The sequence below is a fragment of the Anas acuta genome, chromosome 3, assembly GCF_963932015.1.
Source record: "Anas acuta chromosome 3, bAnaAcu1.1, whole genome shotgun sequence".
Lineage (NCBI taxonomy): Eukaryota > Metazoa > Chordata > Aves > Anseriformes > Anatidae > Anas > Anas acuta.
The window spans coordinates 66,652,493-66,672,262 of NC_088981.1; the positions used below are offsets into that span (position 1 = coordinate 66,652,493).

A 19,770-nucleotide genomic window follows, 5' to 3' on the forward strand; every position below is an offset into this window, starting at 1 on the left:
AATAAGATGTAAAGCAACTGACAGAGAAAAGCCAAGCTCCCAGTTGAAAGGATCACTCATTTCAACAGCTCAGCTGGCCTTAGCAGTGTGAATAAAGCTCTGGTGAACATCCGTAATTTATCAGAATACCTTCCTAAGCTTTGGAAGCTTCCTAAGCTCTCTCCTTAGTAGAGAGCTGATTTTTTTTTATTGTAACTCAGATTACAAAAGGACAAGGGAACTTCAGGAAAAGCGTGTGGTACAGAACATTTGTGTGGGGTAGGACAGAACAGGATCGAATTCTTGTTTGGCCTGGATGAAAAGCCGTGTCAGAGGGCACTGTTCGTGGGAGCAGTCACATTCTGCTCCTTTATTCTCTCTCCATTTTCTCAGTCTCTGAGGATGAGCGTTTAACACTGAAAACCCAATCTTCTGAATGTGTCCTTTGTTTGACAATACTGTGATGAAAGGTTTAGGAAATACTCAGGTCTGACCAGTCCTCTTCCTTGACCTAATGTAGATATTAACATTGACTTCTGTGGAAGCAGGTCCACGAAGCTGTTTGGCTCCCTCAAAATGCAATAAATGTAATGCTAATGAAGGAAAGCTATTATGTTAATTGAAATGGGATCAATTTCCTAAGTACCAGGCATCCATGTATTCCAGAAAGATCTTTACCTGTGATGGAAATGCTACAGAGCAGAACAGAATACCTACAAGTTGTGCCACCTGCAGCTTCCTAGGCCCTGGTCATCAGCACCCAGAGATCCAAGAATGGCTCTTTCCCTATGGTCGCGACCAAGGACAGTCCATCAGATCGTAAAACTGGCAGGAAAATAAATCTTTGCAACACTTGGAAACATTTCAGCAGCCCCTCTGAGGTATTTAAAAATGAAAAGTGAGAAACAAAGTAAGTTCGGATGAAGGATAATATTTTGCATCATTTTCTCCTTTACTGTTTCAATTAAATAAACCGTGCTGTAAATTCGAGAAATCCTATGCTCATCAGCCAGCATATCCTTCTTATAGTCTCTAATAAGAACATAATTATAACTTCTTGTAATTACAATTTGATATACACCATCTTTGTACAACACAGACAAGAAATAAATAATGTATATTTCAAGCCTAATTTAATTTTCAGTGATTAAAAAGTAATTAACAGCAGTTCGGGCAATCTGCACGGTCACATTCCTTGCCACCGCTTTCATTTTCTTGGAGCTGAAAAAACTAACAGCTTTTAAAATAAAACAAAACAAATGTTGTTTTGGCCTTTCCAGGCTGTTCACAGCGAATCCTGCTACCCTCGTGCCTGTAAGGAGTTGCAATAATTCCAGTGAAATCCCTCGCTCAATATTTAAGTGGAAACGGAGCTCAGCCCTTGGTTCCGCACCACTGCGGGGTCTGGCGCTGCTTGGTGCTGCTGCCACCTGCTCTGCCCTGGGCCGGCAGAGGCAAGCCCCCCCCTACAAACTCTAAACATTTATTTATGTATCTATCTCGCAGTTAATGTGTCTGTATTACAATATATGTAATTAATGGGTCCTGGCAGTCCTTTAAAACTTAAGTCGCCACTTGTTCCGCAGAGTCTTAAAAGGGAGTATGCTAATATAAAGAGATCATTAAAGAGGGAGTTGTAAATATTCATTCACCAGTTCCTGAAGTGATAACAATTGCTCTACAAGCAAATATTTTTGGTAATAAGTCTTTCTGTTCATGTGCTGTAGGAAACAGACAAGGAAAGGAACTGGTGGAATTGATTGCTGTCACAGTTGTTTTAATCACTGCCATGCTAAATCATCTGTGGTAAGTTATTTTAGAGATCTTTCATAACCAAATTTTTGTTAGTGTAGAAGAAGAGATCTCAAATGCCACTGTTTTGCTTGTTATGTTGCTAGAACTTTTTATTTTTTTTTATTTATTTATTTATTTACAGAGAAGGCCCTCAAGCCTGGCCAATTTGTTAAGCCGTAAATATGGCTTTTACAGCTAATAGGAGTGGGCTTTTTATGCTCTGGCTATTAAGCCTGATGATAAACATAAAACGAATTTATCAGTGTGTCTCTCTTTAGGAATTACTTGCATTTTGTTTTGGTGCTCTTCCTTGGCCTAATACATAACACATAAATGGGCCTGTTTGGAAATGCCAAAAGTGAATATATTGTAGCAAAAAAATATATTGTACCAAAATCTAGAGCAAAAGCCCATTTAGTAGTATTAGGTATGCAGAAGGCAGTTAATTTTCCTGTCTTTCTTTATATCTGTAATTAGGCTTTGAGGGCTTTTCTATACAATTTTGGGCAAAGTATCTGGTTTCAAGCAGTTGCACACACACATTTCTTACTGTTTTCATATCCTACAATTTCCATTTTCTTTTCATTGCCTTTTGCTTAGGAATTGATTTTACTTCCCACAGAGAATTCTCCATAAATAAAAATGTGGGAATAACATTTTAACTTACGCAGTCAGTTTGTGTAATTCTCGCTTTATTGCATTAATCAATAGCTTACAGATAGCAAAAAAAAAAAAAATACATTGGCCCTGAGATGATGGGAAATTTATGCACTCCCAACCTGAATCCTTTCACACCAATTGCATAAAGAGCCTACAGCAAAGAGTTACTAATAGGAGTTGTTGGTGGGTGTCACAGCACCCTGTTTCTAAATGAATAATTTCTACCTAGGATCATGAATAATTTTGACCTAGGATCATCAGCTGAAAGGCCCAGAGAGAGTTTGCCTGGATAGGTGTTTCTGGATTCATGTATATTTATACCAGGGAAATAATTATTTCAAAAGTCAGTCTCCTGTTTTTGCAAAAGTAACATAAAAAGCAATACTGGCATAGCACAGACTGAGGTGTTGGCAGGGAGAAGCTGCCCCAGTCTGCAGCAAGATTGCTTTTAAAGTTAATTGCTTCATCTTTGCCATTGCAGGATCATGCTCACGCATAGCAATCTATACAGTCACTTTGTGTTGGTTATTTTTAATAAAACCTTTTGTCATTTTAATTAATAACTTTCACTTCTTTGAAAGCATATGTTAATGAGTCTGAAATGCAAAGTGTACCTTTAAAAATCAGAAATTACTGCCACTGATTGCTGGTGGGTGGGGGAGGCAGGCTATTAATGCCAACATTCCAGCAATCTGGGCTTTAAATGCATGGTGTGATCCCTTGTTAGCATTCAAAACACCATACCCAGCTCTGAAGTATTGTCCAGTGCCAGGCTGAACGTCAGCAACCACTGATTAAAAGATTGTGACTGAGAAGCTGGGACCAAAGATAAAAAGATGTCTTTATAAGAGGTATCTGTAAGTGTACCATTTAGGTGAGGTAATTTTATCTGATGCTGTTAACTTGCAAATAGGTTGTCTTGAACAAGTCAGAATGGGAATTTGGAGATGATTCATATACCCTGAGAAAAGAACCATTTTCTAAGAAAGCCTCTTTAAAGTTCATGAGTGAATAGTTCATGAATAAACAGTTTCTGAATGTAGAAGTCATTTTCCTGAAGGACTAAGTTCTCATTCCATGAAGAGAACATTATTAGCAACTTCAGTGGGAGAAGGCTTGGCCTGTCAATATGAATTAATTACAGGGAAGTCTCAGTGACTGATACTGGTATCTGAAGCCCTCATACCCCAAAGGCCATGTCATCTTCAAATAGAAAAGAGAAATACAGAATATGCTTGTATTTAAAAAAATGAATTGCAATTTTTAAAGTTTGAAATAAGGCTTGGTGCTTAGATTCTCTACACCTGTGAATGTTCTTGGTATGCCTCCTCAGTGACCTGAATTCTGGTAACAGAGGTGGACTGAGAGATGATTTAACAAGAGGCTAAGCTTTTCGCATTAAATTCACGTTTCACATTGCATTCTACATTCCCCAGAAATATTTCTGTATATGTATATGATGATAGACTCTATGTCTGTATTTTCATGGGGTGTCCTGCGCTGTAAGGGAATTCCAGCACCTAGATATGTGTTACAGCTGACATTTTGTCATTAACTAAAATGGACATGCATGCATGATGAAACAAATTGGATGCCAATGCATGCTGTTATTTTTACTGTATTAATGAAATACCATTTTAAAAGTCTTTAAAGAGACCCATCTTTAAAATATCACTTACACGAATAAAGGAACACTGCTCAAAATGAATTTCTTCTTAGGATCGTTTCTTTAAATGTTTAGGTTCTATGTTTGCCTCCCACTAAAACAGAGTTCCTTCTAGTCAATCAGATACTCTATGTTTACATACAATAAGAAAAATAAGGTTGGGAAGCCAAACTTGTAAAATCTGTTTGTTAACTGAATTTTAACCGAGTTTTTACAACTTGCCTGTAACCAACAGCACATGTCTTTCAAATGAAATTACACTCAGAAGAAATCTGTGGAATGCCATGGCTTGCACTGGTTTCTATAAATTGGAAGTAAATAAGGCCAAATTAAAGATTTTTTCATCGTAAACAATGTGCAGTGGGATTGAGAGTTCCTTCTGTATAGAGTGTCATCTCTACAGGTCTCAAGAATTAACAGAAACAAAGAAACTTGCATTCTCAGCGAAAACAGTGAACTTAGCAAAGAGTCTGCAAAAAGCAAACCACAGAAGTATAAGCCTTCGTGTTCACTTTCTGAGCAAAGAGTCACTTTAAATTAATGGATTTTGAACTTGTATGTGGGTCTGTGGATATGGAGATGGCAACGTGAAATAACAGAAATGTATTCTACCCATAGTCTACAGGTAAATAATTGCTCTGAATGCTTTCGGGAATTCCAGCCACGTGTGACCGCAGCTGGAAGTGCTGGAAATGCAGCAGTTTGACAGGGATTCCACTTTGTGTGCTTGCTGAGGTAAATGAAAGAAACAAGATTGATTATGCTTGTATTGTATACATTTTTGCAGTACAAAGTTGGTATTGCCACATGTCTAAAGCTTGCCTAAGGCTGCTGACCTTTCCTTTACAATGGTGTGAAACAATCTAGGGGGTCAGAAAGATTCTTTCTTTGTTTCATGTTTTCTTTAAGATGCACTGTTGGGACTCCTGCAATGAGTGATTATTTCCAGCTGTGTTAATAAATTTTCTGAAAAGACGATGAGGAATTGTTTGGATATTGTCTTTTAACTGGCTGAAATCAATCACCATTTTGAATTTGAGAAGGAAGTGTCCAGTATTGATTTCAGATTTATTGTTTGCAAAGAACTAGTAAATATACTGCGGGGAACAAATCTTTACAAGAAGTAGAGGAGAAGCATCCCTGAAACATTTCACTGATTCAGATATTTTTTAGCGGTTCTTCCTTAAAAAGGGAGCTTTGAAATGAAAACGCTTCCCTTTTTAAAAAGGAGGATTTGATGTCATGCTTGGTTTTAATCTTATGCTTGTCTATTTCCACACCATGAAGCCACATAATTTGAACCGAAGAAGCAATTTAAGAAAGAATAATCATTTTTTATAAACGTTACTCAATAATGTGTCCATTAATGAGAATAGCTGGAGTGAAGAAAGCTTTGCATAACAAAGACCGAATTCCCAAATAGCTCCTTATTAATTAAAAAACTTGCATAAGCATCTATTTACTATAGATGGTACTATCAACTCCAGAGAACCACAATTTTAATAGTTACTGTGGCTTCTTTTTCCATGCAGTCTATATCAAAACAGGGATCTATTGTTTAGCCCACAGATATTTGTCTCTCAGCCCAGCAAACCTCTACAGCCTTCATTTTCAGGCCTAAATGACAGACCTAAATTACAGGCCTGGCGTGATCGTTCTGAACACTGTTAGAATTTGTGGCAAAGACGAAATGTCTGTATGTGCAGTTACCTTTGTTTGGTGAAGACAGGAAGGTGTCTCACCAAGCCAAAACAGTTAGATAAATGCAATGGAGGGATTTGGCCATTGGCAGATAATGGCATAACATTATCCAAACACAGTCCGTGGTAGCAAGGATCTGCCTCACCAGTATTTATTTGAACATTTGCCTTGATCCCAAGAGAAAATAAAATGGCTGTTGGTAAACCTCATTAATCCCATGAGGAAATATATCTCTTATCAAGCAAAAATGCTTCAGAGTTTCATTTAGCCTCAAGAGTATTACAGCAGAAAAAGCAAAGACTTGGGCATCCAAGTTAAAAATTCATATCCTCAGAAGCCTGCAGTACTTCTGCTCAGCCCAAATGGGAGTTTCTGTTTGCCAAGTTTCCAGCACTGAAGTTCCCTCAGGAGTTAAATGTGTGTTTTGTGTATAGTTTGTTGCTAACTTGTACGTAGCTAAGCTACACTGAGATCTTTATTTAAGCAAATATCTACTGAGCTCATTGGCAAGATTAAGTCCATTTGGTATTCACTTAATCTGGCACAATGTACAAGAAAATCTTCCCAGTTAAAGAGAACTTCAAGCACTTGTCCATGTTCAAGTTCATCTTCTGTTTGCAAATTTTTGAACTCACCTCTCATAGGGATGCTTGAATCAGGTATAGGATGTTATGGATGAGACAGTTTTTATCTTTTCTGTTGCAAAATGGAACAGCTTTACAGAATAGCGAAAGAGTAACTTCATGGTTAGACCATTTGTGTAGATTGGGGAAGGGAAATAAGACTTCTTTCCTCTCTTGTGAATACTTAGCATTAAATATCCTACCAATAAATGTGTTTCCTCAAATCCAGGTGTATGCTTAAGCTTCAAGGCTATGGAGAAGCTCGATGAATGTGTAAATATTCAGTGCAAAGAGCAATACTTTCAACAGGAGGAAACAAGAGAAACCCATCCCATCAGATATTAAAAAAGTCACCAGTTTGTGAATCCTAAGCCATAGAAAGCTGGTAAGTACAAACAGAGCCCCCAGGTCACTTAACATAGCTGTGATATGTATCTGCAGAAGTGCAATGACATTGGGAACGCTGGGTAATGCGCTGCTGGACAAAGGGAAAAGTCAGCTGAGGCTGAGGCCAAAGCTGATAGCTCTTTCAGGGCTATGCTGGCATCTCTTCCCTGTGAACTGCTTCCAGGGAAGTTCCTGATATATGACTTCTGGCTCTCAGTCAAATGGAAATGTTAATGCACATTTAAAGTCAGCAAAGTTGACCACTTCTCTCCCAGAATCTGAACATAATAGTGTTAAGATTGGAAAACGTGGGGTTGCAATGTTTTGTAAGGAGGTAAAAATTGAACTGGACCTTCCATATACTGCTCCAAGGAGTGGATTATGAAGAGTCAGAGATCTTCTGGAGGCAGCAACTATGATGTGTGTGAATAGGGACTGGCACAGGTGCCTAGGCTCAGGACAGAGTTGGTATCTGTGAGTACAGGGAAGATCGAAGTGCTTGCCTGGAGTGAACAGTTAGGTGCATGAGACCCAGCTCCTCAAAGGGACCTTGCAGGTAATCAACCAAATAACCCCCAGAACCTGCATTTAACACCCAGCAGAGCTCAGGCTGGAAATATTTCCTGCTAGTTCAGGTGCCCCTCTTCTTTACCTGTTGTAGGTTCCATGCAAGGATTAGGGCTCTGGAGTCAGATATAAAGCCAGTCACTTAAAAGAGAAGGTATCACAACACACACACTCTTTGGTGAAGCTGGTCACTACCCTGTAGCAGCTGACGCTCTTCTCCCCCTCATACTGCTGTTCAGCTACATCTCTGCAGTATGGCTGAAAATACCGGGTGCTTCTTGGGCAGAGTGAGGGGCTGAGAGAGAGATGACAGTAAGGCTGGATGAAGTTCAGCAAAGGATTTAGCAATATTCAACTGAGGAAACAGAAATGGTGGTTATACTTTAAAAAGGAGTGAGGGGAAAAAACAAAGGTAGAGAGAACAACCCCAAAGGGTTGCATAAAATAGTCTGCCTTGAAGGGAAGAAGAGGGAGTGAAAAGGAAACGATTATGACACAAAAAGGCCTTTGATTTTGTTTTCATTTATATCACTACTTACTAGCTACCATCCTAGTAAGGGGAGTAGGAGAGAAGTTAGGAAGCCAGAAGGTGAAGAGCCAGCTGAAAAGGAAATAGTGAAAGGGTTAAGGCAATGAGAGGACCCCAGAGAGGAAATGAAACTCAAGGGCAAAAGGGCCTTTTGCTCTGGATCAATTGCAGAAGGATTTCTGATGTGCCAGGGGACAGCCTTTTCACTTCACTCAGACCGATCCTGTCAGATCTCCTGTTGCAGTTGTAACCCCCTCCTCCCTCTTACGGTCGTGCATCCACATCCACACACCCAGTCACACAACCATCAAGGACATCTGCAGTCATCATCCCTCCCTCCCCTGAGAAAGCAGTGTCTGAATCTCATATATCTGCAGATAGGATGTTAGCAGGGAGCTGGGGGCTGGAGATGCCGTTGTGTCTACGTTCACAGGCACGTCAGAAAGTGGCAGAGTTACATATGGTGTCAATGAACCTGCATGGCAGGTGCATATCGTGGAGCCAGGTATTCTACAGAAGTTCAGGCTATGTTTTTCCAGACACTCAGCGCTGCTCAGACTATCTGCAGATGCAGTGAAGAAACACTGGGTGTGTTTAATGGGGGAAAATGCAAGGAAACCAGCTGCAGTTTCACTGAAGCTAGGTAAAGCTTTTCCTTCAGGGAGTCTCTGCATCCTTCACTTGTGTTATGCAACAGAGCATTGCTAACTTGCTGGAGCTGCTGCAACAGATGTTTCCTTTTACATGTGCATCTCCAGCGATTTTTCAGTCTGATATGTAGCTGCATAAGCAGGACCTCCTGCAGTCTATGTCATGGAGCTGACTCAGATTACAAATACTTTTCCCTAAGTGCTAACCCTGCAAAGTCAGACAGCAATCCTGAGGGTGCTGGTGAATTTCTTGAGTCATGCCCAGAAACACAGATTGTGCAGGCTAGATCTGCCCTTCAGCAATCATGAGCAACTGCTGTTTTCTGTAACTCTGCTGTCTTTTACAACCTCACCATCCCTGTAAGACTTTTCAGGTGTCACAGCAGTCGGAATTTGGTTTTACAGTTGTGACATTGCTAGCAACATTTCATCCACTTGCATTACTCTTTCATTGCTCTGCCACTAGTCTCTACCTTATCTAATTATCCAATGGGATTGCGAACTGACTTTGACAAAAATGCAGATTTGGGAGTACAAACCTTGGTGAGGCAATCCAGTTAGAGAAGACGTGCCAAACTGCCTGAAGTGTCAGATGCTATCAGAGCTTTTCCATGGGTTCACAGCCTTACATGCATATTTCTGTAAGCTGGATATTAACGGCAGCCTTCTGCATCTGTCAGATGCTAATTCGGAAACAAAAAAGAGATTGTAGTTCCTGCCTTGAAGGCTGTGGAGGCTGGCAGGGTTTCAGCTAGCAGTCTCCCTACCACGAAACCTCATTGCAGGGAGGTAGGAGCCAGGTCATGGTTCACTGTGGGTAGCCCTCCGCCTCAGCCTGCTTCTCTGAATCTCTTCCCCTTCATCCCTGCAGGACCACGAGGCAGTAAAGGGTCGATATTGCCTTTAATAAAGACAAGGAACATGTCTCCAGATAAAATCAATAATAAATGATAAGACATCCAGGATGCTTTTCATCTGTGGCTCTCAGAGCATTTCACAGAGGTCAGTATCACTGTTCCAAGCATGGAGTAACAAAGCCTTTTGCAGACATATTGCACATGGACCTTTGTTAAAGCAACTTCTCCCCACATGGTGTCTGTTTAAGATGTACATGTGAGAAGAAGGGGAGGTGACTGTGAGCTGTAGCTCACTAACCCAGCGCTGGCTGCCTTTGCACTCTGCAGCCGGTGGTTTGAGCTGCAGAAACGTTGCTTACCCGTAATTACCACAATTTCCTGCTGCACTCATTTGAAAAGACAGGGTTCCTGAGGAAGTTATGAAGACGGCAAGTAAGTTGCTGCCTTAATTTCTGTGCGTATGATGAAGAGTGTTGTCCTATTTATGCCATTTGCAGCTTGCTTACGGTACTTCTCAGAGCCTGGTAGCTGTTGGAGGGATGAGAAGGTTTGTGGTTCTGTATAACGTGGGTAAATTTGAGTAGCTGGCAGTCCTGTCAGCGTGTTGTTTAGGGACAGCTGCACAAGGTTCAAGGCAACTCGTGAACTTACTGGTGCTGAAACTGTGAGCAAGGTGGCTTAGATCTTCTCTTGCAAGATGCTGCTGCAGGTGGGATGTCGGGTAAGAAAATGTAGGCATTAGTAGCTCCAGTGTGTGATTGTAAATGCTCCTTAAAGGCAGAAACTGGAAAAACAATTCCACGTGCTCAAAGCAGCATGTTTTTTTAAATTGCTGAATTATTTATGCCTTCAGACAGACTCTCCCAACTGTTGTGGAGAGTAAGCTAGGGACCTCTCTTACTGCTCAGAGAAAGGGCTTTCAGTAGGAAGGATATCTGTACCTTTCTGCTAACAGTCATGGCTTCCTGCCTTTGTTAGGGGAAATATGGTGGAGGGAAGCAGCAAGTTTGCTGTCTGTCTGATACACAGATAACCTGTTTGGAGTTACTGCACAGCAGCACAGACAGGGCCGGTTTGACTCTGCCTGCAGCGCCTGTCACGACAGCGATTGCCCCGTTACTTACATGTAGACCCCAAATGCATACAGAGAGCTAAATACAGCTCTCAAATAAGGGGATTATCTGGAGAGAATATGAGGTGCTGTACTTTTTTTCTGGGCTTACAATGTGTGTGAGGAAATGTTGTGGGAAATTGTGTGTTGCTAGGCAGTTGTTTTGCTGGGAATATGGGAACTTTGCCAAAGCAGAGCAAGTCATAAAGGCTGCTCTTTTCAGGCCACAGGACAGCAGAGAGTCGCAGGAGCTTCTTTGCCCCCAGTTTTCCTCAGTGTCTGAATATTTAGGAAACCATTGATGCCACATATCAACTGCTCCTTGGAGCTGATGAAATGCCTGCTGCATGTTTCCCTCCACTCACCCCAAAAGTTTTTATTGCTTAACACATCTCTAGTCTTTGGTCAGTTTTTAAAACCCACTTTACTCAAGCAATACTTCCATTATCGCCTCTTGGAAGAGTGAGATTCAAGAAATGAAAGAAAGCTGCTAACTTGAAAAGGAGAAAAAGAAGCCACATTTTTTACAGTTTACTGTGTGAAGTGAGTAACAGATTATTTTGCTGTATGCTCATCAGTGATGCTTTAGGTTTTGTTGTCTGCATCTTCACTTTAAAGATTCATTCTGCCTAAAGTTAATCAAACCAGGGGGAGGGTATTTTTCAGCCCCGTTATTCAGTATGTCCCCCTGCCATGAGTCTGCAAAAGGTTTAGTGTCAGAGAAACTACTGCTAGAGCTGGCGCTAATGGACATCACCACTGGCACTGCCAGTGGGGCCTGAAGACCAGACAAGCGTGGAGAACAGGATCTTGCTTTCTGAGTCACCTTCCTGGTGTCTGGCAACAAATCTTAATTTAAGGGATTATTGTAGTTTAGTGCTGGCGGTGCCAACCCGCATCTCTGTCGGTGCCAAGCCTGGTGACGGTGTGCATGCATGGCCAGGGGTGCTCAGGAGGAGGGGGAGCTCTCAAATTGTAGGCTGCTGCCTACAGTGCATGAGCTCTCCGATTGCTGGAGAGGCCGGCAGCTGGGTGGCATCTTTCACAGTCAGTATATGCGCCTTCCTCCGTTTGTTTTGACATATTTACGGTAATATTTCCCAAGGTGTGGATAGAACATTATGGCATCTTTTCAGCTCGTAGTTGTTAGTTTCAGTATTAGCCTGCATATTTGCTGAATCCAGAGCCTTACTTTGGTCATACGCTAACCTGGTGTCTGTCTTACTGCGCTTCATAAATAAGTCAATGTACAGAGTTGTATTACAGAAGCTCTACTAAATAATAAATAATGCATTTAGTTAGCCATATGAGTCTGTACTTGTCTGTCTGCCCAGTTCCCATCTAATTCACAAAATGTTTTTTTAATGGTAGGGTATGTAAGTGAAGGTTAGATTTTTTGTTGTACCTTTCATTAAACTCATGCCTCTTCTGAAATAGATGCTTCTGCAAAGTATTTATACAAGGTAACATTATATAGAGCAAAAATAATTATTTCTTTATTGTATAATGTCTCCCTATGAAGTTTAATTTTTTTTTAATTATTATTATTTTTGCGATGAGTTATTAAGTTTGGAGTTGATAAGCAGGGTGTTCCCCTAAATCCAGCTGACTCTGTCACATACAGATTCTCCTTTTGAAGACCTTCAGAGGGCATTAGGGGAGCTCAGGGTCTAGCTGTTCAGTGACTATCATGTAATTCACATACATGAAATCTTCTCATGCTTTTGGAAATCAAACGGTTGTGTTATGAGGGCAGGAAATCTGTGTGCCTGTGTATTGACTGGTGGCTGTCATAGGCAGACTGCTGGTAGCCTGCAGGAGAGTTTGTCACGAGTAAGTACAGATGCAGAGCCATAAACTGAGAAGTGTGTGATTGTACATGTAGCTCTTCACAAGCTTCTACTACAGCACCTGTATGTGTGTCACAACGTTCCAGTTAACTGGACAATCAAGCTAAGATATTCCACCTAGAATTGACACTACCAGGATTGATTCTTCCCTGAAAACTCACTCTCTGTTTGCTTCAGTGACGGTTTTCAGCAAATCTTCTGTTGTTTCATAGCTGCATGAGCACTGAAGGCAAATCAAAATGTTAACAGAAGATGACAAAATCATCTGATAAAGCTGGACTGTGGAAAGATGGTGAGCCACAAGCTTTTGGAACCAGCCTAGGGCAAAGTGCTGAGGAATATCTACAGGTAATTAAATCAGTCCTGAAAAATTCTGCCTTGGATAGGCTAGGAAGGTGCTTAAGATAGCCTTGATAGTAGAAAATATCCTGGGCAGTGAAAAGGCAGAGGCAGTGGAGCACTGTGAAGGAGTATGTGCACTATGAATGGGGAAACCATCAAAAATGCTGCAGAAAACTGAAGCAAACGGGGAAAATGGAAATAAACCAGTCTGTCAGAAACTTTGAAATTGCAGTTGTCTTCAGATATTCAAGCTGAGAGAGGTATTAAAAATAATAAGAACCAAGAAGGAAGTACTACCAGGCGGGCTTGAGATCCCAGTGGTGAGTCTTTGATGGTCACAGGAAAATATTCAAAATATTAAAAATTCATCTAATATTCAAAACATAGACCTTTATATGCAGGATGATGAGGAAGATTGTATCTTACTCAAGGAAATTAGGAGTACAGGCCAGAAGTCTCAGGAAAACAAGGCCTAGAGCGTAGATGGCTCTGATCAGGATGATCCAGAGGAGGAGGAGGAGCTGGTCTGCTCAGAAAGGCACACATGCCATATAGTACATGGAAATTAAATAAATGAATAAACAAAGATTCTTAAATAAGGAAGGAGGAAAGTCAATTCTGCGAGTAGTGCCTAAGAAAGGTGAGCTGCTAAGCTGAACAAGTCAAGTAAGATGGCTGCTCGGTGAAACTAAATCCTTCTCAAAAGATTCACGGTACAGAGAAGTCCATCTGAGGAGCAGGCTGCTGCTCAGGGCATGGAAGCTGAGAGATGGTTGGTCTGCATTAGTAAAGCACTTCCCTCAGGGGCTCACAGAGCACAGTTCTGGAGGTAGGCAAGGCTGGCTCCTAGAAACATCTCAGGTGTGATGAGATCAGTGGTCTGGGTATCAGGACAGGCTAGGCAACCAGTACGAGGTAAAACTGTCAGGAGGTATCTGCTGTCTCCCAGCAATTTCCTAGCCTTCCTGGAGAAACTCATCAATGGAGTTACAGTGTCAGGAAGGGTCACTTGTTGTGCAAAATCAGAGAATGTAGGTTTGAACAGAGAATGTAACTGAGTGCATTACTTGGACTGCTTGTCTGGGTGTATGAGGCATGGCAAAACCAGGGGCCTTCTGCCAAGGGGAGGATGAGAATTAGAAGGATATTAACAAGGCAGTGGCGGGCTGATGGGCATCGACTTCTGTGTTAAGGGAGCTTCATCACATAGGATAGCAACTGTTTAAGAAAAACCAGGAGGAATTGTGCAGCGGAGGTGGTCTGGCCTCAGGCAAATTCTCTACAGAGGGAGGTATTATTAATTTTCAACCTGTGGTTTACAAGTCCCTGGCAATATATGGACCACATAGTCCATGAAGGACCACACAGAAAAGCAAGTTTAGCTGTCAGTAGACTACTAAACGTTTGTGAACAATGTTGAGAGGGCAGAGGAGAGGACCAAAGAAAGGACAGAAAACGTCATGTGTTGCAATTTGGGCCCACCTATGCTAGGTGATAAATGGCAGGACTGTGCCTGTTAAATCTTTCAGTTCTCCATGGCTCTGTAAATAAAGTTGCCCTACTAAAATAGACCTGTCATTTGCCTCTGAATCTAAAATGTTGCTACTAAGGCTTTTAAAGAGAAGATATTTTCCAATGTGCATCACCAGTACCTAAATGGAGGCTGGACTGCGCAGTGCCTCCATCATCCTCTCAGTCACCTCAGGCGCTGGTCATGCAGGAGGCAGAGGAATTTATCCGAAGATTATTGCATCTACTGCTGACTCTGACGGAAATATGATAGCATTATTTTGAAAGTATTTCTGGGCTGTGTGGCAGGAAGGCATTTGTTAAAAGATTCCTCTGCATTGTTTCATTAACTTGCATTGCTGAGAGTCTCCACCGTTTAATTTTTCCAAATGTTCTCTTCAGATTTATGGGCAGCAGGGTGATGTCACCCCGTAAGTACTCCTTGGAAGAGTTTGTGCAGTGATGTCTTGTGAGGAAGAGGGATACAGGGTGCTGTAATCTTAGTAGACTTCACATAAGCTGAAGTCTTTTTGGAGAGGTTCTTAAAAGCGTGTCAATAAAGCGTCCATAAAGGATATTGATAGGAGGAGGGCACACTGAAACGAATTGCACTGGGGGCAAAAGTTTGTAAGGCAAAGATCTCTGTAAAAGCTATAGGTAATAAGTAGACATAACTACCTTTCTTTTAGGCTCTTCTTTTTTTTAGAGCTCTCTGCTAGCACAGGTTGAGTTTTGCCCACGTTGTCCATTACCACATATGTTCTGAGCTGCTTCCTGGTTAGGGGCCCGGCATCGGCCTTCTCAAATGCTGATTACGCATTTCTGCTCTCACTTCCTCCTCTGCACATGTGCGTATCACACAAACACCACATAGCTGTATGCCGGTGAGTCCTCTGAGACAGAAGCAATAGGAGTCACCCAAGGGAAGGGTTGAAGTAGATGGCTCAGAGGACCCGAGTCTGAAGTTTTAAACAACGAGAAGAATTAAGAAACTGATGCCACAGGGAAGTGAAAACATTTTAGAAAATGAAAAGCTGAACCTTGATTTCTAGCTGCAGCTTTCAAAGAAATAATTGTTTCCTGCCCCCATCCTCCCAGCACATATGCACATCTTTCCCTCAAAATAGAAAATTGCGATGACTACAGTACAGAGAGAGCCAAAGGACTTGCTAATATATATTCTACACATACCAGTGGTATCTATGTCATACAGAAAAAATGCATGGGATTTTTTTTTCTTTTCTGTTTTTAATAGCAATAACCAACAGAGGTCAGGGCATTTCCTAAGGATTTATTGACTGTTTCGAGTTAATATCCTTCACCTTACTTACGAAGCAGCATTTACTCCCATCCAGCCATTAATCTGCAGGAAACACCCTGCACTCTGGACAGCATTTCCTACAAAACAGCAATGCAAATCAGTAGAAATGGTGTTTGAAGAGTGGGTAGAAGCACTGCACTCCTCATAAAATGCATGTTGTGTGCAAGAATAAGAACTTGGATCAAAACCCTCCTCTGCACAGGACCAGACCGTTTCCTGAGGGACACAACATTATTCTTCCTTGGACATTCAGGGAAATAGGTTTAGCTGCTCTGCCCGTCTTCTACAGGCTAGCCTCATTGCCCAGAGCCAAGCTCGAGCAGGTAACGTTACCTAACACAGCAGTACCTCAGGGTGTTACAGCGTAGGCATGAGGTCTTTTGTGTCACTGTTGACGACTTCTGCGTTTTTTCCCCTTTCTGACACCTGGTGTTACAATGTGTTAGCGAAATGTGTCATCTTGGATGAGTGACATTTCTCCGTACTCGCCCCCTGCTCAGCCCATGAATGAAGTTACACTTCCTTAATCTCCGAAAAATTACAGGCAGAGCCCAAGTGCAGCGTTAAGAAGGACTGTCTCGGGGAGAGCACAGATGGAGTCTGACAGAGCAGAACCATGGAAACGACATAAATAAAAGCAGAATTGTTTACAAATGTTTTCCTTCTTTGGGTGTGGGTGTGAGCAATTGCATTATTTGAATGCACTTTTCTCTCACGACATGTTTTTATCCTCAGCGCTGCAGTAGGTTTCTGGAGGCATAGGCAGCAGTAATAGGATCACCATGTGCATGCAGGAGCCCCGCCGGGGAGTGCAGCACTGCTGGGGTGCCCGCAAACCCCTCAGGTAAACCTGCAGTGGGATCCAGGCTGTGAGCAGAGCTCTGCCTTGCTGGGTACGCTCTCGGACAGCCCCTCTACTAACGTGACTGGCACCCAGCGACCAAAATAGTCCTCTTGCTGCTGCCAGCTCACTTTGTAGTTAGCCCATCCTGTCGCTCAAGTGGTTGCAATTGGAGCTTTCAGCACATAATTCAAAGCTGGTGTGATGAGGAGGGTGTTACAGTTTCACAGAATAGATTTATTTTTTTACTTGAATTTACAAAACAAAGCATTACAAGCAGTTAGGCACAAAAACTCTCTTAAAAGAGAGCTTTGCTCACAGACTGAGAAGTGCCTTTATTCCTGTGGTGGCTTAAAAAAACAAGCACATCTTTGTTTTTTATATGAGCTGCCTTGCACCTTTCAAAATTGTGCACGTTCAGTAATTCAGCTTCCCAAAGCCGAGACCTGGAGAGGGCAAGAGGCAAGCTGGGTGCCTGGGGCTGAGCAGGGCGTGCAGGGCCAGGTGGCACAGCATGGCATGGCACAGCACGGCATGGCACAGCTTGGCACAGCTCGGCACGGCACGGCAGAGCAGAGCACCAGCACGGAGGTCACATAGCAACAGGAAGCTCCAGCAAAGGGAGTGCTCCTCAGAGCAACCACCAACACAAGACCGGCGGCGAGAAGGTGAGCCAGAAGGTGAAGGGATGGCCCCTGAGAGGATGTAAAAGGAGGAGGAGGAGGAAGGTGAGAGGTGACTGCGATTATCTGGAGAAGGAGAGGACATGGGGCAACAACAGTGAGGCTCGTGAGAGAAAGCGAGCAGAAAAACTGAGCAAAGAGTCTACAGAAAACAAGATACGTGCCCAGTGACAGCACTGCTGGTATGTGTGTGAATATTTCTAGCAGTTATTTCTGACAGTTTTTAGTAGATATTTCTTATGGCGTAGTAGTATGATTGGACTATATTACATTACTATTTAGAAGGCTCTTCATCTGTACAGTGTTAAAATAAGAACAGCAGTCTGTGTTTAGATAACTTGTTTTGGAAATCTGTTTTACGCACGTGAAAGAAACACTTCTCTGGTGAGTGTTATTGCTAGAGATGATAAGGATGGGTAATGCTACACTGGTGTCCTGTAACTGTGATGTGGAGAGCCCCAGCCAGGAGGTTTACAGGCATGGAGTAGCAGAAGGGTTCTGCTTTGAAAAACATGCAGGGCACAGTCTGGGAGACAACAGTAGTGCTTACCACTGTCCTTTTGCTTTTTATCTCCTCCTACTCTCTGCTTTTAAATCTGGGAAAGCAGCACTGATGTCTCGAGGGCCACACATAGGGTGCTGGCCCTGTGGGCTCGCAGTGGTGTGGGCAGGGAACACCTTGCCTGGAGGGCAGGCAATGCAGAAGGGGTGCGTGCAGGAGCAGAGGAGCTCTGCGTCTTGGCCCCAGGCACTGGTCTCATCCTCCTCCCACAGAGCCAGGAACTGCTGAGACGCCGTGACTTGAGGAGGCAGGAAAACTGCATATCCTGAATTAAAACCTGGGACAAAATAGCGCTCTGAAAGCTCGCAGCAACATCCTTGCAGTGTTTTCCAGGGCTGTCCTGCAATATCTGTGTCTCCAGCCAGAGCAAACGTCCACGCGGACTTTCCTCAGTTTTAACAGATGATTTCCTGGAATTTTCCATTAGATACGTCAGGAGGAAGAAGCATTTCACTAGACTTACCTCAGAGATAATTAATTTCTCTAAACTGGAAATTCCTTTATTTGTCTAACTGCAGTGATCATGGGGCAGTTCTGGGGGAAATCAGGAAGCAGGCAGAAAACAGGCTGCTGGGCTGGGGCTGGGGCTGGGGCCAGGGCAGTCACCGGGTCGCAGTAGGCTCGGATGAAGCAGGAAAGTGTGTGACCAAAGCGGGGAGCAGGGCTTGACACCAGAACCACGGGGTGGGACACCCGGTCTTTGTGCAGAGGGGAGCAGGGTGGAGAGTCCAAGCTGTAGTTTCTAACATAAATAAGTAATTGAAGTGGAGTAAATTAGTCCTGTCATTGTAAGCATGCTGTCAGTTGAGGTAAAGAAATCCCTAATTTGTGAGTTGTTACATGGAAATGCTCAAAGTCCTAGTTCTTTACATCTCAACTCACCTGTGGGAGAAGGGTTGCGTTTCTTTTGTTTTAAACCTGTCACACAGGAGGTACAGTTCTTCCGTGGTGTTCAAGGAATATTTTCTGTTTTGCCATTTATGCTTCCTAAGCCCTGCTTGCTTATTGCACATCAGGGAGCTTTTGGCTTACGCCACTGGGAGCTGAGGAAGTAACTGTGAAGCCAAATGATGAGATGAGAGGCATCTTTCTTCAGTCTACTCTTTGTTCAGCCCAAAATCTTGTGTTTACAGGACTTGGAGAGCTGTTTGCACATCCAGGCAATGAGAAATCAGGAATGCTGCTGTGAAGGCAGCCAGCCCCTTTCCCCAAGCTATGAGAGAGGCAAAGCTTGGAGGCATTGTTCAGACAGAGAACTTTTAATGGAATAAACAAAGCAGTGCCCAAAACACTGTTCCTGGTGTTGGCAATGGAAGAGATGTAAAGGTCAACTTGTTGTCATTAGTCAAGGCTATAAAGGCAGAGATAATGAATTCTATGTTTAATTAGGAAATAATATGTATGAAAAGGGGAATTCTATGGGATAATAGTTTCCTGGGGTGTACAAAGGCCAAAAACCAAATTAGGTAGTTGGTAAGAGTGAATGCAGAGGTGAAGGGGTAAAAACACACATGACATACACAGCCTTGTAGTAGCATGATTTGAATTTGTCATAGAAAATGACTAAAAGGGTCTAAATATTATTATCAGAGCCTGTTAAGTGTCACTTGACCACCCTATCATTAATCAAACACCGCATTTTGACTTCTTTATAAACAGGCTATTTATTTCTCTACAGCCTAACAATCAGAAAAGTCTTCTTTTTTATTCAAGAGTCAGCTGGTCTTAAAAGAGCATTGCTTGCAAGTAATGGGAGCTCTCTAGCAGCCAGCCAGCCAGGAAGGCACTCTGGTTGGTATCATCCAAGGCATCATTTGCAAGCTCATGTCAGAGAAACGGGTCTTTTCACAGGGTAATGGTCCTGCTGATGTATAAATAATTCAACATTTATGGAAAAATATACATTGAGACAAAGGAAGCATGTTCATGTTTTCAGCAAATAACCAAATGGTTTCTATAGTAATGTATATTTGGTTGCTTCTGGGGGGAAGTTCTCGTTTATACCGAGTCTCCTTCCTTCTGGATGACCTCATTGCAAAGGAAGGTGAGGACTTTTACACGGTAGCTGCTGGTGAAGCTGTGAGGGGGTTGCTTTCTGTGCCATTACAAGCCATCTGCCTTCTGAATGGTGCTCTTCG

At 42.5% G+C, this 19,770-nt stretch overlaps 1 protein-coding gene across 2 annotated transcripts in view; it reads left to right on the top strand.

Annotated features, from left to right (window-relative positions):
• Positions 1-3,144: 3,144 nt before the first annotated feature.
• CEP85L (centrosomal protein 85 like) overlaps positions 3,145-19,770 on the top strand; it is a 150,056-nt gene continuing 133,430 nt past the window's right edge. The window contains exons 1-4 of one of the 2 annotated variants that reach the window (XM_068677612.1): positions 3,145-3,284; positions 4,718-4,834; positions 6,653-6,808; positions 9,428-9,845. In XM_068677612.1, the coding sequence (XP_068533713.1) occupies positions 9,833-9,845 (13 nt within the window). In that variant the 5' untranslated portion in view covers positions 3,145-3,284; positions 4,718-4,834; positions 6,653-6,808; positions 9,428-9,832. Of the gene's footprint in view, positions 3,285-4,717; positions 4,835-6,652; positions 6,809-9,427; positions 9,846-10,112; positions 10,135-19,770 lie in introns of those variants that run through there. The other variant, XM_068677613.1, reaches the window with a different exon arrangement.